This window comes from Daphnia pulicaria, chromosome 7, assembly GCF_021234035.1.
Source record: "Daphnia pulicaria isolate SC F1-1A chromosome 7, SC_F0-13Bv2, whole genome shotgun sequence".
NCBI lineage: Eukaryota > Metazoa > Arthropoda > Branchiopoda > Diplostraca > Daphniidae > Daphnia > Daphnia pulicaria.
The window spans coordinates 16,815,689-16,835,730 of record NC_060919.1 but is presented as its reverse complement, the minus strand read 5'-3'; the positions used below and the strand labels follow the sequence as shown (position 1 = coordinate 16,835,730).

Below are 20,042 nucleotides of genomic sequence, written 5' to 3'. Positions count from 1 at the left end.
AATATTCCGTGTCCTCGTTGTATGCTTAAACAACTTGAAAGTAAAGACATTTATTCATTTTTTTTTAGTGCTGAAGGCTACAGCAGGAACTCTTTGTTGAAAATGATTTAAAAATCTTTGAGAAAATAGGAACTTTGCAAAAGGTAAAAAAATAAAATTGGACATCAGCTCAGAATAACCTATACTTTAACGTCTAAATTCAAATTGTACGTTACGTACAACCGGTTTATAATGGCCACGTTTTTCTTCAAGTTGACAAGAACTTCTTCCATTTGTGCCAGTACGATGGATTCCATGTCCGTTTTCCCGAGGGCTAGGCTCAGTAACAGATCTCGCCTCCAAGGGCAAGCCCTAGAGACAAGCTGCCGTGCAACAAATGCACAATGTAAGGTTAAAAAGAGTCTGACATGTAAAAAAGGACAAGGACTTGCATTGAATATTTGTTGAACCATCCAGCCATGGTATTTTTTTAGTGTCTTCTCATATGCTTGGAGACAAAGGGGCCTCAAATCCTCATTAGCTGTTCCATTCTTGCTGTCACATACAATATCATCAATGAATACCATGGTGAACTCAAGGGCTCTGCAAGGATACAAAGTACGAGTTAGTAAGGTGTTTCAACTTATTTTAATTCTAAAAATATTAGCACCGTTTTAACCAAAGCAGTGCATCAATGGCAATTGACTCTGTTGAATTAGCCTCTAGTAAAATTATATCATTCACATAGACAACTTTCCCAGGGTTATCTTCTATAAAGTTTCTCAGTTTCTATTTTTTAAAAATGTCAAAACAGTAAAAATACTAGAGAGAGAAACTGTATTCTAGAAAACTGAAGTAATTAGGTTTAATTTACCTTGACATTTCCTGCTATGTCTGACTGAACAGGAGTAAAAACAGTTCCTAGAATCCCTGTATGTGAGCATTAAGACAGTTAATTTTCTATACTAACCAAAAAATTGCATGTTTGGAAAACCAAAAAAGTTGGCAAGGTGGGTAGAAGCCAACAAAAATTCATCGGCGCTGATTTTTTCATCCTCGGTGGGTCCAGGAAAAGGAGAATTAGATTGAGTGAAAAAAGTCTCAGCTTTGACATCAGCCATTGTGTTTAAATATTTAAAAGGACTATGTGATCGTGAATTTTGTATTCTTATGTGCTTGAAAATACTATGTTCTCTGATAAGCTCACTTTCGGCATTTACTAGGCAGGAAATAATCAACGCGTCTAATCTTTGTTGTTTTTGTTTTTTTAATAAGCAACTAAAGGTTTTTGAAGCTGCCCCAATTCCCAAGTGAAAAAATGTTTTCATAACGAACTTGAGGCGTTGCCAAACCCCAAAAAAGTGTGAAATTAAAATTTTTAAGACCAGTTTTAATTTCCTTGTTCTTACAATTAAATTCGGTTGTAATATTAATTATACTGCTTAAATGTGAAATTAAGATCCATTTCAAATGTTGATTGCCCAATAGATTAAAGAATATGACCAATAAAGTCATCAGAGGGAATCTCCTGAGTGAGTAGGAAATAAAGAAGAAAAAAAAGCTTTGTGTGACATACCACAAAACAATTCCCGTAGATGTATCGTCTCACTTATTTCACTTCGACGGCGATTCGTTCCAGACTCCAGTCAAGTTCCGCGGTTGCAGTTCTGTCGTATAATAGGCCAGTAAATGTCGTCATTACATTACTCTAGCTTTTGATGGCAGGGAAGGAAAAACAAATTTAATTTATGATTCACTCTATTGCAGTAACAGAGCAATCGACGAAGAGTACGTGAGAAAATAGCCATTATTATAGGACAAACCAAAAAACTATATAGTTCTCTTTTCTTCCTATCCTACTTTCTATTATCCTCCCATGATTCTCCTTTTTTTCAAATTGGTAAGCCGATAACTTACAAGCCGATAACTAAGAAATATATATCCAAGCGATTGAAAATTACGTGTAAATAAGAAATCATTGCAAGTCTTTCGAAAAGAAAATTCATATTTTATTTTTTGTCAATTTTTTGTAGTTTAGACGTTTGCCTCCAGGTGGATTTAAAAATGGCAACGACGCCATCTTTGAGTTAACATTCCAAATCAATGCAACTTAATTCGAATTAGTTCACAGAAATAACGAGGAATATAAAATAATCCATCTAGAGAATTTTTTTTACTAATTTACTGTGTTTTTCATTTTTATTTTCATCAGGCAATCTCAAAGAAAGAAACCGACGCGATACGCAATTATTTCAACTCCATCTGGCGGTTGATCGTCCTACCTCTCGTGTGTCCTCTATTCCCCATCCCCCACACAGCGAGACAGCAACGAGACGCCGAAGCTGCTTTAGTCGAATTATTCATAGGAAAATCTGAGAAATTGCGTCTGTCTATCACCTGTGATCCAAATCTTGTACTATTAGCAATGACGATTCCCGACTTATTTTGAAAGTGTTAATTATAAATAAGGGACGTTTTGTTTCATATCAGTGAAAAGTTGTTTTCAGTTCATCATATTTGACACTTGTCCAAGTTTTGCAGCAAATGAATGAACCAACGTTAAAATTTATGTGACATTGACGTCCCCCGATTCTGGCATCATGCGAAGTTGATTTATTCAATAAAAGTTGCTAGATTTTTCAATATGGAAGGAATTGTTGTTCCAGAACCCCAAGTTTTGGAAACCAATTCAGAGGTCGAAGTCAATCAGTTAGCTGATGTTGAGCAGTCTAACAATGTTCATTCTAGTGAAAGCTTGGTGCCAAATATTAGCAGTGATGTTGTGTCAACTGGGGATGTCAGTATGGCTGCCATGGCTGTAAGCCCTAGTGAAAATGTACTGAATGAAGAGAAAGAAGATTGCAGTCAAGGTGCTGATTTAGAACAAGTTTCAAGCTCTACTGAATCTTTCACTGGTCAATGCAGGGATGTCTTGCCATCTGTCAATCATCAAATGGTGGTAATTCCGAACATGGAACCATATTTGGAAGATGGATCTCTAGATGGAACATCCAAAGAACTTCAAGATCCTACATCTACCAATGGAAATCTAGCGATGGAAGATAACTCCAATCCGGACCCCACTTCCAACCATGTGGATTCAGCAGATCCAGAAGTAACCCTTGTGCAAGAAAACAGGGAGGATAATCTGGAATCGAATTTGAATTCAGGTGCTTGCCAACACTCTGAAGAAGTTACAATAAACTCCGACAGCACTGAAACTGCTCTTAATAATGGGACAACACCTGATGATGAACAGGTGGCTAGTTGTAGCAATCAGCTGATTGAAAAGGCCACCCCTGCAATAAGTGATGATGCACCTGTCATAGCAGACACTGAAGAATATGGCAGTGCATCAGTTCCATTAACTAGCGAAGATGTTGTGCCTGGAAACGACAGCGTTGGTTCAGAATTGCAAACGGCTAACGTTGAACCTGGAATTGCCGAAGCTGAATCTGCAGAGCAATTCAACAGTATTGATGAAAGTGCAACAACTCATTTCGCAGCAGGAGAAACGTATTCGGAAGGTGATGTCATTCACGAAGACCAAAGCCTCGTGACCTCACTGTCTCAAACAGAGATGACATCTCATTCCGAAGTATCCAACAGTGTTGCTGATTGCACAACAGAAGCAAACTGTAACGAGATGGAACACGGAGAAAATGCCCCAGAATCTGCATGTCAACTACTAGAAGTAAACGAAGGATTAGGAGAAGCTGCGGTCTTGGAAAGTGATTTCGTCGATTCTAGCACACTCGAAATTGAAGAACGGGAATTGGTCGCCACTGATCCAGAAGCATCCGAAATTCAACAGGAAGATTTGAATGGTATTCCTGATCCTGAAACAAGTGAATCATTCGCTGTAGTTGAGCCTGAACATTTGGAAAATGGAATTTGTGTCCCCGAAGTAGTAACCGTGGATTCCAGTGTTGATGATACGATTCAGGAGCATGTTGATCGTACACCATTGGAAGGCACGTCAAGTATGCTTGTATGTGGTAGCTATGAAAGCGAGTGCATCGAAGGAGGGAACGTCGAAGAGAATGTAGAAAACAACCAGGCAGATAGTGGAGTCCCAGAAAGCGACTTTGTTGATGGCGGAGCTACAGAGAGTGACTTTGTTGATGGAGGAACCGCAGAAGGCGATTTTGTTGATGGCGGAACCGCCGAAGGTGATTTTGTTGTTATTGGAGCAGTTGAATCCGAATTAATGAATGAAGAAGCCATGGAAACTGACCAGATTCAAGCTGGAACTATAGAAAATGATGCACCAACTGTAGAAGCTGACCCAATCGACGAGCAAGTTGGTGAGCCTGATGAAAGCCAAGGTATCACCCTTGACAATTCCGTCGCAACTGAACGAGGCGAAGTTATTTATGGCGATCCCGTTGAAAGTGGAACGATCGAGGAAGAGTCTACTGAAGCACAATCCGTTGACACGCAATTAATGGAAGCACATCTCATTGGAGCTCAACCTGTTGAAGTCCGGCCAGATGACGAAGGAGTCGATTCCAGTTACTATATGAATTCAGTCGACATTGAGCAGCCGGATGAGGCTATCGTGGAAGGAGTTGAGGCTTCTGCAGACCTCGAGAATCCAACGTCTTCTCATCTGGAAACTAATTATGGAGACAATGAGGTGGAGAATTCTGAATTGATTAATATGGACACGAACATGTCGAACCCGACTGCTGTCTGCGAAGCTGATAGTTCTGCTGCAGGCATGGAAGAACCCGCCTACGAGACGCAGCAAATGGTTGACACGCAGAACGTTTACGTAGTGGAAGACGGTCGGTTGACTCTCAATTCTGTTCAGCCATCAAATTCCATGAATAATTATCACAACGCCGAGAATGCCATGTTGGTAGAGATGGCTCCTCTTTCTACCGATGGATCTTACGTCGATTCTCAGGTCTGTTTAATAATTTTTCGCTGCATGAATTGTTTAATAAAACATTTTGTTGATTCATAGGTGAGTTATGTCGACGCTGGGCAAGAAGGAATGATAACAGATGCACAGGCTGCTGAACTTTTAATGAGGGTTAGTGAACATAGACCCATGTCTCTACAGTCACTTCAGCAAGATTCTTCTTCATCTTCCGGCCCTTACGTCCAGGTGCAATTAGCACAGACCGTAGATGGAATTACCCATCTTGTAGAAGTTCCTGTTTCAGCCCTTGCTGGCTACGGTCTGTCTTCCACGTTAGTCTATTCGACGTCGGGAGGAGGTAACTCTGGTAGTGGAGGTTCGGATATGACTACTTGGGTGCAAATGCATGAAAATGCTAATAACATGGAACAACATCATCTTCGCTCGGAAAATAAGTTTTCAGATATTGTGTCTGCCTCGATAGAAGCCATCGGCTTCCCAGAATCTTCCACTCCCGGAGCCAACATCTTATCTCAAGCTGAGCAGATTTTAATTGCCTCTGAAAATGCCGCTCAAGAATCTGCGGCGGCAGCAGCAGCGTCAAGCAACTTCGAGTTCGATGAAAGCTCCAATTCTTCCATTACGTTAATCAACGATAAAGCCACTACTTCCTACCCCAGGCCAAAGCGAGAAAGCATTGAGTCACGAATTCATAAACTGCTTCGAGGTGCCAATGCTCCAGCGTTAGAAGTTATTGAAGAACCTATGCAAATTCCAGGGAAAGCTTCACCTAGGAATGTAAAACTTGGCCCGGTACAATCTCCTAAGCCTGCTGTTTCCTCTACTGCTTCATCACCGGCCACTGTGACATTGAGCTTGAGCCCAAATCAAATGAAAAAACCTGGACGATTGGTTACAGCTACCAATTCAATGGGTCGTACCGTGACTATTCCTACTGTTTTTACGGCAACAAATCAATCCGCAAATAAAGCACCAGCCTCGTCATTGCCGCCTGGAAGTGTTGACTATTTTATGCCTCGGGGAGTGAGTAAACGCAAAGCACAAACTTTTAAAGCTTCCAAAGTCAACGCATCGAATCCGAATTCCATCGACGTGGAACCCGCACCACCTGAAGAAACCCAGGTAAATTACTGAATGTTTTGTCAACCGATAAGTTCTAAACGAATTTTTTTATGGTAGGTGAAATTGGCTATGGGAGTTGATATGCTGGACGAAGACGATTTGCACAAGGATGACGACGATTTTAACCGTGCTGTTCTGTTGCAAGCCCGGCAACGGCTGCAGTCGGAACAAGGAACGAATTATAATAAATTCAGTGGTCGTTCTTCCTCTTCAGTCCACCTATCATTGCCGAGTGGGACGATTAAAGTAGAAGAAGAAGATATGACTCCCTCCAAACGAGTGAGGTTGTCGTTCCCTCCGGAAAAGTACGCCAATCTAGAGAGCGTCAGTTCCTCGTACATGGCTGATCTTCAAACTCCCAAACTAACCTACACGTAAAATTGCCTATAATTGAATTCTTGAGAAAGGGAAAACTAATTTGAATGTTTTATTAGAATTCCACGAACCCGGCAAGTTCGACCGAAAATAATTAAGGAAGCAGTTAGTATTGATAATTCGCCGAAGCCAGAGAAGGAGATAAGTGTGCGGCTTCCTTGGATGGAAGACGAAGAAGAATTAAAGCGGAAGCGCACGCCTCCACGTATCATCCGACAAACGATAGCCGCTGAATCTAAGCCCAGGGAAGTTGATGTTACAACATTCGACATCGATCCAGACTCGGAACAGTCTGATCAAGTTATCGTTATCGGGTTGGATGAAACCGGCCAACAACCCTCAGAAGAGCAACTGACGGCCATTATTCAGGTACTTTGAAATAGTTTATCTTGTCTGGCTCCGTTTCTAACTTAATTAACTGTTTTACAGGCGGCTATGACAAAACGCGAAACTTCGGTTCCTGAAAGGCCAACCCCACCGCGGCCTTCCCCTGCTCCCGTCGCTAGCGTCAACACACCCAAATCCTATTCGATGAAGCGGAAAGCAGTAGATGACGAGAACGGTGTTGAAATAGAGGAAAATGGTGTCCGACTAAAGGTAAGCCATGTCGTTGTACGGGATTCCTTTTAGTGGATAATAACTAAAAGTTGTTTTCGTCATTGAAAATGCAGGTCATTCGCACGTATGATCGAGGTCTTGGCACACCACGGAAGAGACCGCCTCGCTCAAAGAAACTTTCAACTTTTCTGGAAATCTTCGAGTTTGACGAAGACGAAGAAGAGGAAGAAGATGAAGAGGAAGTTGATGATCTGGAACGTTTCTCGCAAGCCCTAGTGGATGAAGAAAATGCTATTAGAGAGAAGGAGGGTCAGCCGAAGAAGCCAGTCGCTTCAGCATCGAAGAATGCAGCTGTTTCGACTGCGACATATTCTCGTGGCCGAGGTAGAGGACGTGGTCGTGCTGCTAGCCACGGTAGTGGATTACGCCAAACTCCGGATGCGCCTGGTTCTATTGCTTCTCCAGCTGTCAGAGGTTCCCGATCACGGGGAAGGCCGCCGCGTGGATCGAAAATATCCTTCCGTTCGAAAATTAAAGACGAGAATTCAGAAGATGATTACGTTGCCTACGAGGATGACGAGGATGACGATTACAAGCCCAGAGGACGTGGCCGTGGTCGGGGCCGAGGCCAAAGCCGTGGAAAAAGGTAATGAACAAATTCCAACCATTTACGGAACCGTAAACTTTCCGGGCGGAACAAGGCATTTAATTTTTTAATTCGTTTTTTCCTCCACCCATTTTCAGAGGTCGACCTCGATCGGTATCGAGGGAAGAGCCTGTCGTTGAAGCTCAGGAGGATGAAGAGGAGGAGGAAGAGGAAGACGAAGCGAGGATTCCGGGGATGCCTTCTAAACCTTGTCCTCAATGTGACGAACGATTTACTACTCGGGAGGGATTCTTGGACCATATTGTTGTTCATTCAAGTATAGTTTCTGGTTACCCTTGACAAGTCGACCCCATTATTAATTCAATTTGTCACGTTTTAGGTGCCAACTGTTTGATGGAAATGTGCGATTGGGTGAATCCCGCTTCGAAGGAGAAGACGGCGCGTTTGAAACGGGAACAGCTAAAGCAACACATGCTGAGCGTTCACTTTGAATCTATCCCGACAGCATAGCATCATAGCCGCTCGATAAAACAAGAGTGGTGTGTAATTGTACAAAATGAGCCAACTTAATTTAGTTTCTCATCCTTGCAAGCCATACCGCCTTTTTCCTGCTACTCTTTTAAGGGAGGTATTTCGTAATCTCTCGTCTGTGTAGCTATTTCTCTCCTTTCGTTTTCAGATTTTTTTATTATTATTTTTTTTTGGTGACATGGATAATTTTTTTTCTTCTGACTTTTCTTTTCTCATGAAGCGCAATCAATTTTATGAGATTGAAACAGTTACTACTAATACACACCCAAGTCAAATGAAGAATAGAGGCCAACTTCAATGTTCACGAGTGGATCAAAGTGTGGGATTAGGTAAGAATTCTACAGGTAATATTACGAATCAGAATTTTTTTTTAACAGTCTAGAGTGTGTATAGTCCAAGATTTACAATTTTTTTTTCTCTAAAAGTAAAATATCCCACACATTTCCGTAGATGAGGGGAGAATCCGAAAGAAAAGAAAGCGCAGAAAAGAAAGAAAAATCGGGGCGTGTCGCTTTGAAGTCGAACTAAAGAAGGAGACCGAAGAAAAATTGGACGCGATAGATTTGGGGGGAAAAAAAGGGAAGAGTGACTAGCCCGAATAGCTAAATTGCGTTACTTTTTTTTCCATACTAGTTTCGATTTTCTACTCAAAGAGATAGAGACAGACATCCACCATAGAAAGACAAGAGAGAAGGGGGGAAGAGCAAAAAGGCTTTGTCTTCATTTCCGTAACGCCCTTCAATATTATTTGTATACGATAAAATTTTCATTTTCTCTAAATATAGAATTCGTCTTGACGAGCGACTGAAAAAAGGTAATAATTACAACAACAGAGAAACAACGTGAAAGACAAGAAGTCCAGCTGTTAGCCAAAAGAAAACAAAAAAGTGGGGGATTGGTCTCGCAGCCGCCCGAGACAAGATATCACAGCTGACCGAAACACACAAATATTGTTACTGAAATCTTTCGCGAAAATTCAATTTTTTCTTGTTTTGAGAAAGGGGACAGATATTTTCGAAGTAATTTCTTGTTAACGGCTGGAGAAGCGTGGGCTGGACGGGCCTCGTGTGAACGATTTCCATTCGTAAGAGCTTTCAGCAATATGTGCCGAGGCCGTGTCGACATCCGACTTGCGCAACACAATCATTCGAATGTCTGTGTGCAAGTGGATTCTACCGGACTTTGAACTGCGGAACCTGAGGTGAAAAGAAAGAAAAAGATTCGTTGTCAGTAACCTCTGCGGGAAGCCGGTTGCGAATTGATAGTAGAGAGAACCTGAGATGAATGAGGTAGCGGAGCCATTTGGCAGAAACGGGAGAGGCGTCCGTTTCGTGTGATGGCATGTAAAAGGTCCGCTGGCGAAGAAATGTCTCTGAATTGGGAGGCATTTCAGTGAGGTCAAAGAGTATGACGAACATCTTTACAACCGTTCCTTGCGGGTTGAAGAGCGTCAGCTGCACAGTTCCCCTCCTAGGTACTTGGTATCTGCAGGTAATCATCAAATAATTGCTTTAATCAATAACGACCGATTCTATTAATGATTTTATACCCTTTAGCGCCCAAATTCAAATGGGCTAGATATGGGGAGCCGGATTTATCTGATTCAAAACCGCCAATGTTGTAGAAGAAAACGCTGACTGGTAGCAATTCGTGTGATGGACAAAATGATCCACTGGCTCCCAGCTCAGCACCGAATCCTTCCACCGTAGACATGGGTTCAAGCCGTCCGTTCAACAAACATTCCTGTGCAACCGTACCGTTGAAGAACAACACGTCGACAAGTGGCCAAGAAAATCATTTTTAATACCTCGAAGCTGCCCAGGAGAGGGGACGAGGACATGCGGAGTGGTGGCGAGCGTAGGAACTTGTTGAGCGGAAAGCGTTGGCCGAGCAGTGGGGTTTTTTTGGAATCCGTTCCAGAGGTGCAGTTCGTTGTATGGAACAACAAGGAAGCAGCAGAATTAAGCGACCGCTGGAAACGCAGCTTGTCATCCGTAGTCGGAACGCTTTTTCCCGCTTGCTGCAGTGCCGGTGTCATTTCCGGTTCTTTCGATTCGGCTACGCTGAGTAATTTGTCGGTGAAACAATCTTTACGAGACCGCCGACTACGACCTCGCTCCGTCGGCCCCATTACTGGCTCACGATCCAATCCGCGCCTTCCACGCTCCAAATCGTGGCCCCAACGATCGCCGTGACCTGCCGGCAGTTTCAATTCGACCACGTCAGACTCGTCTTTTTCACATTTGCAGTCGTGTTTGCCTATTCGGTTGCAATCAATACGCATCCGATCATCCACAAGTTTCTTGGCAACGCCACTAGAGGGTGGCGGCGGTTGGGCCCTGTGTGTCGTCGGATGAACAAGTTGCCTGACGGATTGTAACGAAGGCGAACTGGATCGCGATCGGGAACGCTGTAGGCGCTGTAAGCGTAACTGAGCTGGAGGCAGATCCAGGAGACCTTCCCCTAGACAACTGCTGCTGTCCTGCTTTTGTTGCAACTGTCGCTGGCCCACATCCGCATTCTGCTTGGGCGTGATAAAGCGACACTTGCCACAATGAACATGTGGAATTACATCCGTCCGAGGAAGCGAACTGACGGAAACCTAAACCCACGAGAGAAAAATAATTATGGTTAATCCAAATTCCGAGTGAAAAACCAAAAAAGTAATGAGAGAATCGGACTTTGATTGCGTGTGTAGCAAGTCGTCCAACGTGTGCCAAAGGGAAGTGATGGTCGACTGGTTTCGATACGAATTTCGAAGCGAAAGCCTGGCCGGGCATGGTAACTCGATAGAGCAGCTGCTGGGGTCGAGATCCGCTGCTCTTGTTCAACCAGGCACTCAGCTGCGAAAAATGGAGAAAAGAGCGGACAGCCTGGACCAAACAGATGCCAGCAATACTGGCTTCTCCATCCCTGGATAAATAAATAATACGGAAAGAAAACAAATGGTTACACGTGCAAAAACTCCTCAGCAAACAAGTCGATGACGCCGGTGATTTCTACTTTACCGTCGTCATCACAAGAGTTTCGTGACTTGACTAAAAGAAAAACCAGGAGCATACTTTTTGGGCGAGCACGTAACAGTCCAACGTTCCAGGAGGAGAAAGTCTGGATGGGGCGTGCAGGTTACTTCAACTTGTTTGGCTCGCTGCGAACCGTGACTGCATTCGGGCCCCACCAAAACCTACAAGGTCAGAGTTGTTGTTTTCTTTCTTTCTGTCGTTTATTTTAGATCGAGTTTCTACTAGTCGTATACCTCAACGCACAGCGGCACTCCGTTCTTTCCCAACAGGCAAGCGTGTTTGCGAAGGGACTGGAATCTCTGACAGTGGAGCTTGTCGGGCGAGCAGACATGCTGTCCAGGTCGGCTCCCATTATTGCTGTGATGAATGTTGTTGTTATTATGGTTGTTGCTACTACTACTACTACTAATTTGGGCATGACTGAAATAAGGGGGACAGTGCGGTCCCTCTCCGTAGCCGCGCCCGCTGTCACCACGGCCTGGCACACGGGCTTCTAATATGAGCGTGCCCAGGTCGCAAAAGACATCCAGCGGGTCCGGCTCGTTCTCTTCAGCTAGCCTTGCATGCATTCTCGTATTCCCGGCGAAACTTCTCTCCCAACTCTCTCGATCAATTTTCTTTCCACCAAAAAAACAGAAAAAGGAAAAACAAAAGTCTCTGTGTCTAATCCGCAATCACTACTCGGTTGGACAATTCACACGATCGACTGGCCGATGGATTGATGTTGAAAGCAGCCGCAGTCGAGTCGAGACCGATCGCGCTATCGTCAAGTTTGGACGACAACGAAAACCTTTGAAAACAAATAACCGGGTTGCCGAATTCCATACATGACCAGTCCACCTGTAAACGAAACCAAGCCGTTATTAAGTACGTGAATTGCAACACATCGTCCCTACAGACACATTTAAAGGAATCATTTGGGGCCAGACTACGTGTTGGTTTTTCGCATCATCACTTTTTTGCTACCATCAAAAAGTAGATAACCGTAAATGGGCAAAAGGCAATGACCTCCGTTTGTTTGATTTTTTGTTAGAAATGGCGCAGTTGGCTTACTGCAAGCGGAGAAAATAATTTATTCGTTCAATTGTTGTGGGATTTTACGGATGAAAAAGCTCGGGTATCAAGAGTCTTCCGCCCAACAATAATAACAACGTAGGGAAGTTTTCTGGGCAACAGCCCAAGTTTTTTTCTTTTTTTGTTGACGTCACGTTAACTAGCTTTTTTGTTTGCTCATGCACGACCGCAGTAGAATAATGGCGTTCAACTCGGCCGTAATCGCAGAAATAGGAGATGAGGAAAGAAAAAAAAAAAACATCCTGTTAAAATATGCCAATTCCTATGAATTAAATTGTCGACAAAACAGATTTTGTTGTTTTGGTGTTGGTAAATGTCAAATAGGCAACAAGATCAGTCCGGATATCGCTTATAATTGGATGGAGATGAAACGACCGCTAGGTGGCATTGATTGAATAAAAATAAAAATAAAAAAAACGACGCCCATGGACGCTCCAGTGACGTAACTCTCTCCCCCGCTCTACCCATTATCCTCAATAAATCCATCTTTTTTTTTGTTCTGCTTCAGGTTGGAAGGAAAGTCGCAGCTGTTATCTTTGACCGAGCGGAAACCAGCACCATTTCTTATTCGTGCCGACAACCAAATAGAAAGGGAGAGAGAACGAGAGAGACAAACCTAATTTCTCTCTATACTTTTTGGCACAAAGTAATCATTCGTTCTCCCTCCTTCTTCTTCTTCTTCTTCAATTCCTTCCTTTCTCTCCACCGTTCAAGGCTTTTATCATCCTTTGCTTGCTAGCACCAAATTCGTCGGTCGACTATTTTCGGTTCGTCCTCGGTGTCTCTCTCTCTTTTTTCCTTTTTTAAAAGGCCCACGTCCCGGGGTTCGTGTACGATCTTTGGCCCCTCTACACCCAGATCCCCAGTTTCTAGGGAGAGCGACTAAATTGTGGGATTGCGTTGACTGCAGCAGCAGTTGTTGGCAAACACTAGGCCTCCTTTCCCTTGGTGAAGTTGAACGAACCTGATGCCAACAACTCACGTGATTACGTTGCGCGTCTATTCGGTTTTTGTTTTCCCAATTCCACAGCTGTGGGTAGCTCCGCCTCTTTTGGAATCCAAAAGGTGAAAAGGCGGAGTTTGGAGACGATTGTCGTCGCTCTGCTACTGATTACCTCACCCAATCCCGAGGCCAAAACAGAAACAAGTCGAGCTTCGTCAACAGAAAAATGAAAACAAAAATACGGCGTGAGTCCCACGTGAACAGAATCTTATCAACCTAGTCGATAGCAATGACCAAAAACATTTTCTAATAGCCTTTTAATTACTGAGTAGCCTTCACGTTCACGGGAATCTGTTTAAAAAAGAATATCGGGGTTGATAGGAACGGACTTAATAATGCAAAACTATGGGTTTGTCGCTTCTGCAAAAACTTTCTCTTTACTTCAACTTTCGATTAAATCGACTCACCGTGAGTTCTTAACTATTAATGCTCGATTGTTCGGAGGGGAAAAAAACAAGGTGTCAGTCTCTTAATAACGGTAAGTTGGTCGCCTTAGCAACTGCAGCCCTTGTATCCGGGATTGATAATAGGGCCATTGATTTTCTTTCTCTCTTCTACCCTTGGCTTTTTTTAAATTTTATTTTAGGAGGCAACAAACAGTAGAGAAGCAGCAGGAAACGAACATACAATAGCTTAAAGCTGCTGATGTCCTCGACTGTTTGGTTTGAGGGCCTCGACGATGAAGCAAGAGATCAGCAGTTTGGGTCCACAACGGCTCGGGGCAAAATAACTGGCCCTGTGCATGTGCGGCACGGGGGCTGAAGAGAAACAAAGACGAGAGGGCAGCAACAGCGGATCAGCTGATGCGCACCTCGTCATCGTTTAAAGGGAACATTTTTCTGGGGGAGGTCTCACCCATGTGCCAGCTGCCAAAACCAGTTCTTTGTTACTGCGGGGGTCGTTTAAAATAAAAAACACCACGTATTCAAATTTAAAAAAACATGAAATATCAGTGATATTCCGAGTGGGTATTTTCCTGCGATATCGATTCCTATTTTTATCAGTTGCTGTGTGAAAAAAGGGGGTTTGTTGTGCATTTGCTGCGGGATAAACAGTTGCGCACCAGGGTCTTTGTCACTCGATGAAAAGTCAATACTTAAAAAACTGGGACACATTATTTTAAAGGGAAAAACAGGTCACTTTCAGATGATTCTTGTTCGACGTTGCTGTGCTTTTACGCACTTTCATGGGTTAAAGAAATACGATTTCCCAACTCCCAAGGTTATACTACTCCCGATAGTCCCCATAGCTCGAGCAGGTTCTCACTTTAAACACAACAGCTCCAAAGTACAAGAATATCAACAGAAACTAAAGCGAATCTTCCTCTGAAAAATATTCTAACATGTATTCAATCGTGCTCTTCAAGCTCACGCAATCCACAATCAATAAGAAAGTTTGGAATCGACTTAAACTAGGAGAAATGTATACAAAGGACTCTTACTGCGCTTTCTCCCGTTCACGACTGCTTTGCTCCGTGTCTAGAATCGCACTGACCTGTTTCTATGAGCAGACGATAGGGCTCCCTACCTTCTCCAATCGATTTGCAATCGTTTTAACTTTTACAAGAAAATTCTCCCAACTAACTTTATTATGTAATACTATAATATATTTACGTAAATATTAATCATTTTCTGTTGTCTACGGTGGATAGTTCTTGAACTGTTTCATTCCTTAATATTAGATTGCCAAATGGCAGCTTTGCCTGGAGTTGTCATGGAAACCCAACCAAGAGTTGTTTTGGTTGACTGTAGAGTGTAGATTCAGAAGTGAGCTCCCGGTGCCCTAAAGAACTTAATGACTTAAAACGTTCATATTTTTTGAGAAAACATGAAAACCTCCAAACATGATGGAATTATAACTGCTGCCGGGATACACCTTTCTAGGCGAAATTTCACTGTAAATTGATTCATTCTGTAATCATACTTTTCCTTAATGATTTCACTCTTTGCTACACAGGACTCAGATTTTCTCAAAAAGAACAAATTGAAATTGAAACAGAGCACTGAACAGTTCGAAAATTCAGCAACATGGCCTCAAAGGATCATTTCAGTTCAAAATTTCAACCTAACTGAGCAGGAAGCTGAGCTTCAGTTTTTAAAGTAATGAGATTCAGTTTTTTTTCGTGCTAAAGATTCATAGAATTTGATGGTGCCTGTTACAGGTTGAAAGCATGGGTGGACTCATTGGAAGATAACATCAAAATTGAATTGGATGAAATTCTCTTTCCTGCATTTATTTCCTTGTACAGAAGAATGAATGTTAGCGGTAACATGATTGGGGCTAGAGGATTTTATACTCGAAACCAGTCTAACTTTTTAAAAGTGCCTGAACTAAGAAAAATGGCTGAAAAATTTTGTTCTGAAAACAATAGGTAGGTAACCTACAATATGATGCAATGTTTTCTTTCATCAAATTGTGTTATTCTTTTTCTTGACAGCCATTTCATTCTGGAACTGTCAAGTGAATCCTTTGAAGTGTTGCATAGTTACATTGGGAGCAATGATCACCCACTATTGCAACAGCTACTCAACACCACCCTGGAGGTAAACATCATCAAATCGAAAATTGATACCAGCAGTGCTAATCAAGCAAATCCAAAAACCATTGTGAGTCATTTTCAGCTACAAACTATTGAAAACAATAATGTGTGACTGACATTTATTTTCATGCTACAAAAATAGGTTGACTCGTCAAATATGGAAGAAGTGCACGGTTTGTTGGCCGCCATATCTCGATTGAAAGAAGTTCCTCCGACTGCTCCCTTGCTGAAATTGTACTCTATCGACACGGGGCAAAGAAAAATGAGTGCAGCTTCGGCATCACCTTGTGAAAACTATCTCTCTTGTGGATTTCAAGATTCCTCCGTTGCTATCTGGGATGTTAAAAAACTTCGGTCACCCTCCAAATCTGATCTCACTCGATTAGACCTCTCGGAAGCCTGCGCCATCAGCATTTATCACCCAGCAACTTCTGCACCGCTTCCAACAGAATCGGACTCTTCTGTCTCAGTTTGCTTGGGGCATTCCGGTTCAGTCTATGCCACACAGTTTACCCCTACTAATAGCCACGTGCTAAGTTGTAGTGACGATACAACTCTAAGGCTTTGGGAGATCTCTTCCATGGAAAATGTGTTTGTATACCGAGGACACACTTACCCTGTGTGGGACGTGAACATATCTCAAAATGGACAATTTTTCGCTTCTGCATCGCAAGATCGAACAGCCAAAATCTGGATGTTTGATCGTACATACCCTTTACGAATTCTAGCCGGTCATACTGCCGATGTTGACGTAAAAAAAAACTTTTTCCCCAATTACAAGTTATCCATGTAAAACTAATTTTTGAACCTTTTCATAGTGTGTGACCTTCCATCCAAATGGGTTGTATTTGGCCACAGGCTCAGCTGATAGTTGTGTTCGTATGTGGAATGTTGCTGAAGGAAAAACTGTTCGAATCTTAGTTGGCCATTGCGGCACAGTATTATCCGTTGCTTTCAGCCCTTGTGGAACGTTGTTGGCATCAGCTGGTAATTATAATTATATCGATATTTCGTAGTTATATCTTAAATAACATTTTTGTTTAGGTGAAGACCATCGTGTGATAGTTTGGGATGTTGCAGCTGGGCGTATTCTTCATGATTATAATGGCCATCAATATGTCGTTCACGGATTGGTTTGGATTTCCGAACATGTTCTCTGTTCTTACAGTGCAGATGGTAACATTCGCGTGTGGAATGTCGCACATCCGTCCACGTCCAGTTTGACACCAGCGTCACAACTACAACAGCAAGAGTTAGCTTCTTACCAGGTTGCGTCACCCGCGAAAATTGTCCATCTTGGTCGAGGTAACCGGGATAGTTTGGTCTGCATCGCCGCCTCCGATTAAAGACTTGTGAATATTCCTTTATTTTCCGACTTTTGGGTGTCTTTTTAAAAAAATAGAAATTCATCGAACACAGTATATTGGATTAAAAGCTTGAATTCGATCCGATGAAAAGTTCATGTATTTCTTTATGTCTTGCTACAGTAAAGCACCCTATACCTTGATAATTAGAGGGAGTGGTGGGTGGCTATAAAATCTCTTCGACGCTCGGTTAATTTTTACACGCGCACGCACAATTGAAAGAAGACAAAAGGGGTATCCTCAAACATGTATAACACAGTCACATGACAGTTTTGTTTTTCGACTCGAGCAAAATGATGAAATCTGTACCAAGTCGTTCACACCAATTTCTTTGAATAATAATCAGTTCTGGCATTTGAAAATTCTGCTTCAAAGAATCTAAAAAATGACTTATCGACGATAACGATTTTTCAAGGCTTTGAGAGTCTTCTGCATTAAGGGTGCTACCTTCGGTTTCTTGGCCGCAGCTAAAAGTGAACACAATATGTTATATTAATTTGCAAATAATGTTATGAACTTGTTATTAAATCTTACATGCGGTAGACGAGCTAGAAGATCGCGGAGCAGACCCACCCATTTTGACTACTTCGGCCACGGCAGTGCTTCCGTTTCCGGCATGATTAGCTGAGGCTTCAAATGGACGAGCTCCAGACTTTGCGTTCGTCATGCTGGCCAGCACAGCAGATGCACCTTGTTTAACCTTTACATATTTCAACGTGATTAATTAGGCCCTCGGAGGAAACGGATATCAAGACTTACAACGTACAACAAAACGTAAGAGAACTGAAAAGTACAAATTTAGGGGAAAATTGGAGTACCTGCCCTGGTTTGCCTACACCTCGCGGTGCTTTAGCCACACTCTCAACGTATGCCAACTTGGTGGTGCGCTGTGGTGTAGCCTTTGCCATAGATTGTTTGTGACTTGATGTGAGACTCTTTAATCGTGCTTCACGTTCCTCGTGACATCTCTATCGAGTCACGAAATTTAGAAATAGTGAATTTGTAAAGAGAAAAATACGAGGAATAGGTAGGTAAGGAACGGACCAGGTACAAGTCTCGCCAAGTTTCCATTTCCTCTCGAACAGCTTTCCTATATTCCTTTTGACAAAGAACCTTCCACAGCTCGTCCGTGTCCTCCAATAAATAGGGGTTGTGGTGTTCCAGTAAATACAACTGATGAGAATTGGCTCTCTCAAGTACGGGACGAATAAGTTCATACGGCACTCCTAGGTAATCGAGAGCTGAAGAAAAGGATAAAAGGAATTTAGTTAAAGAAAATTACATGGTCATATTTTATTATATTTACAATCCACATTCGATTGCAAAAACCTGATGCAGCTGTCAAACAACGTTGGTACAAACGCAAGACCACTAGAACGATTTCCTGAGAAAACTTTCGTTCTAAACAGATGGGAAAAAATTTTTTTGCTTGAAAAGAAACGAGTCAAAAGAAATTTAAAAATTTAACATACCTGTTTCCTTTTTGAGAAAAGCTCAAAGCCGTGGTTAATGCTTCCTCCGAAGATTTTGCCTTATCTTTCATTGACGGGAGAGGGTCAGCAGCAAATTTCAGTGGCAGGGGCTTATAGTGAGGAGAAATTTCAAGGTCTGCAGGTCGAAGAATATCGAAAGACTTTGGTGGTGGCAGAACAGGTTTCGAAATTACTGAGGATTCAGGGGCAGGTGATGGTAAAAATGAAAACTTCTTCTCTTCTCTTTTCTTTTCTCCACTGTGTTTTTCCTTATCTTTGCTCTTTTTCTTCTTACTGATGGTCTTGATGCTACCTAAGGCATCTGCAAAACTTTGTGTGGGTGCTTCATCACCATCTTCCTCATCAGCTGTGCTATTGGAATCTTCCTGAGAGTGACGTCTTTTTCTTGATGATTTAGATTTTGATGATTCCCCATCCTTAACATCCTTCCGTTTTTCAGACCCCTTGCTTGACTTGGAAGCATGCTTTTCTGGTGATTTTTCTTTAGATGAACTACTTTTGCTTTTTGATGTAGACACAGACTCTTCTTTAAATTTGTCCTTGATTGAATCTTTCTTTTTAGAATCCTTGTCCTTTTTACGATGAGTTGGTGACATGCTTGAGTTATCACTAGTTGTTTCTAATTGATGATGGCTGGCGTCTTCTTCTTGTTGATCAGAGTCACTTTTGTCTTCTGCCGCAACCATCTCTTTCCATTTGTTGACCAGAGATCGTGCCTCTTCTCCAACAGCTCCATCAGCTTTTCTCATGCCATTGATTGTCCGTCCTATACCAGTTGCTTGGAGATGTTCAACTCCGATAGGAAGTTTTGTCAATTTATTTAAACAATGGAGCAATACCTAAAGATTAATATTCATCTGTTTTAGCAAGATGAGATAATTTTTTATAACTGAAACAGTTCTTTAACTCACTTTAGAATCAGATCCATATTTCAGAATCTTTCTCTGGTAATGAAGGATCTCCTCATTGGTGGATGACATAGTAGTTGTGTAGTTGGTTAGTACGCAATAAGTAATCACAACTAGATTTACGCCTCGCAAAAGGCTAATTCGTTATGGTTCCTAAATTTATATGGATTATGTCAACATAAGGAAGTTAATTTCCGTGTTGACTACTTTTTCATTTAAAGATAAAGAAATCAAACTGACGTGATAAAGAGGTCGGACGAAGAGAAAGAAAAGTGCCAGAAACAAGAATATTATCGATGTTCACCGTTATTGGTCTTACTGCTTAGCAGCGACCTTTGGTTTTCCGGCTCAAAAGTACGTGTCATCTAGCGGCCGTAACAGGACTTACGTCGATTTTTTTTTTAAAGTTGATTAAACCCAATTGCGCAATGTCAACGTGCATGATTTTAGTTTGTTATCACAAAATACAAAATAAATTTTAGGTAATCATCAAGGAATTGCAAGTAAAATATAACGATCCCATTTTACTTAAAATAGGGTTCATGTCTATGTCGTTTGCAGAGGTCCTTTGCAAA

The 20,042-nt window shown here is 42.2% G+C and overlaps 5 protein-coding genes across 5 annotated transcripts; 2 read left to right on the top strand and 3 right to left on the bottom strand.

The window, feature by feature from the left end:
• Nucleotides 1–34: 34 nt before the first annotated feature.
• On the bottom strand, nucleotides 35–1,287 carry LOC124349056 (glycolipid transfer protein-like). Its single transcript, XM_046799554.1, has 5 exons — nucleotides 974–1,287; nucleotides 854–909; nucleotides 650–768; nucleotides 432–582; nucleotides 35–362 (listed from the first exon to the last, which is right to left on the bottom strand). The coding sequence occupies exons 1-5, from the start codon at nucleotides 1,098–1,100 to the stop codon at nucleotides 180–182; spliced, it is 636 nt and encodes a 211-aa protein (XP_046655510.1). The 5' UTR covers nucleotides 1,101–1,287; the 3' UTR covers nucleotides 35–179.
• A 944-nt stretch (nucleotides 1,288–2,231) lies between these two features.
• On the top strand, nucleotides 2,232–8,250 carry LOC124348832. The gene is made up of 8 exons (XM_046799141.1): nucleotides 2,232–4,891; nucleotides 4,952–5,992; nucleotides 6,050–6,366; nucleotides 6,427–6,736; nucleotides 6,797–6,964; nucleotides 7,039–7,571; nucleotides 7,670–7,848; nucleotides 7,912–8,250. Exons 1-8 carry the CDS (start codon nucleotides 2,624–2,626, stop codon nucleotides 8,040–8,042), a joined length of 4,947 nt encoding a protein of 1,648 aa, XP_046655097.1. The 5' UTR covers nucleotides 2,232–2,623; the 3' UTR covers nucleotides 8,043–8,250.
• A 656-nt stretch (nucleotides 8,251–8,906) lies between these two features.
• LOC124348898 (protein FAM214A-like) lies at nucleotides 8,907–14,698 on the bottom strand. Its single transcript, XM_046799287.1, has 8 exons — nucleotides 14,605–14,698; nucleotides 11,320–11,926; nucleotides 11,126–11,247; nucleotides 10,745–10,976; nucleotides 9,871–10,665; nucleotides 9,613–9,806; nucleotides 9,339–9,548; nucleotides 8,907–9,259 (listed from the first exon to the last, which is right to left on the bottom strand). Exons 2-8 carry the CDS (start codon nucleotides 11,653–11,655, stop codon nucleotides 9,094–9,096), a joined length of 2,055 nt encoding a protein of 684 aa, XP_046655243.1. The 5' UTR covers nucleotides 11,656–11,926; nucleotides 14,605–14,698; the 3' UTR covers nucleotides 8,907–9,093.
• Nucleotides 14,699–14,850: 152 nt separating this feature from the next.
• Nucleotides 14,851–17,148, top strand: LOC124348946 (TAF5-like RNA polymerase II p300/CBP-associated factor-associated factor 65 kDa subunit 5L). The gene is made up of 7 exons (XM_046799361.1): nucleotides 14,851–15,059; nucleotides 15,120–15,262; nucleotides 15,325–15,534; nucleotides 15,601–15,769; nucleotides 15,845–16,453; nucleotides 16,521–16,689; nucleotides 16,747–17,148. The coding sequence occupies exons 1-7, from the start codon at nucleotides 14,991–14,993 to the stop codon at nucleotides 17,046–17,048; spliced, it is 1,671 nt and encodes a 556-aa protein (XP_046655317.1). The 5' UTR covers nucleotides 14,851–14,990; the 3' UTR covers nucleotides 17,049–17,148.
• LOC124348959 (transcription elongation factor B polypeptide 3-like) lies at nucleotides 17,144–19,826 on the bottom strand. Its single transcript, XM_046799380.1, has 8 exons — nucleotides 19,708–19,826; nucleotides 19,471–19,620; nucleotides 18,539–19,398; nucleotides 18,373–18,467; nucleotides 18,111–18,307; nucleotides 17,885–18,034; nucleotides 17,601–17,766; nucleotides 17,144–17,533 (listed from the first exon to the last, which is right to left on the bottom strand). The coding sequence occupies exons 2-8, from the start codon at nucleotides 19,537–19,539 to the stop codon at nucleotides 17,457–17,459; spliced, it is 1,614 nt and encodes a 537-aa protein (XP_046655336.1). The 5' UTR covers nucleotides 19,540–19,620; nucleotides 19,708–19,826; the 3' UTR covers nucleotides 17,144–17,456.
• Between the last annotated feature and the right edge of the window lie 216 nt (nucleotides 19,827–20,042).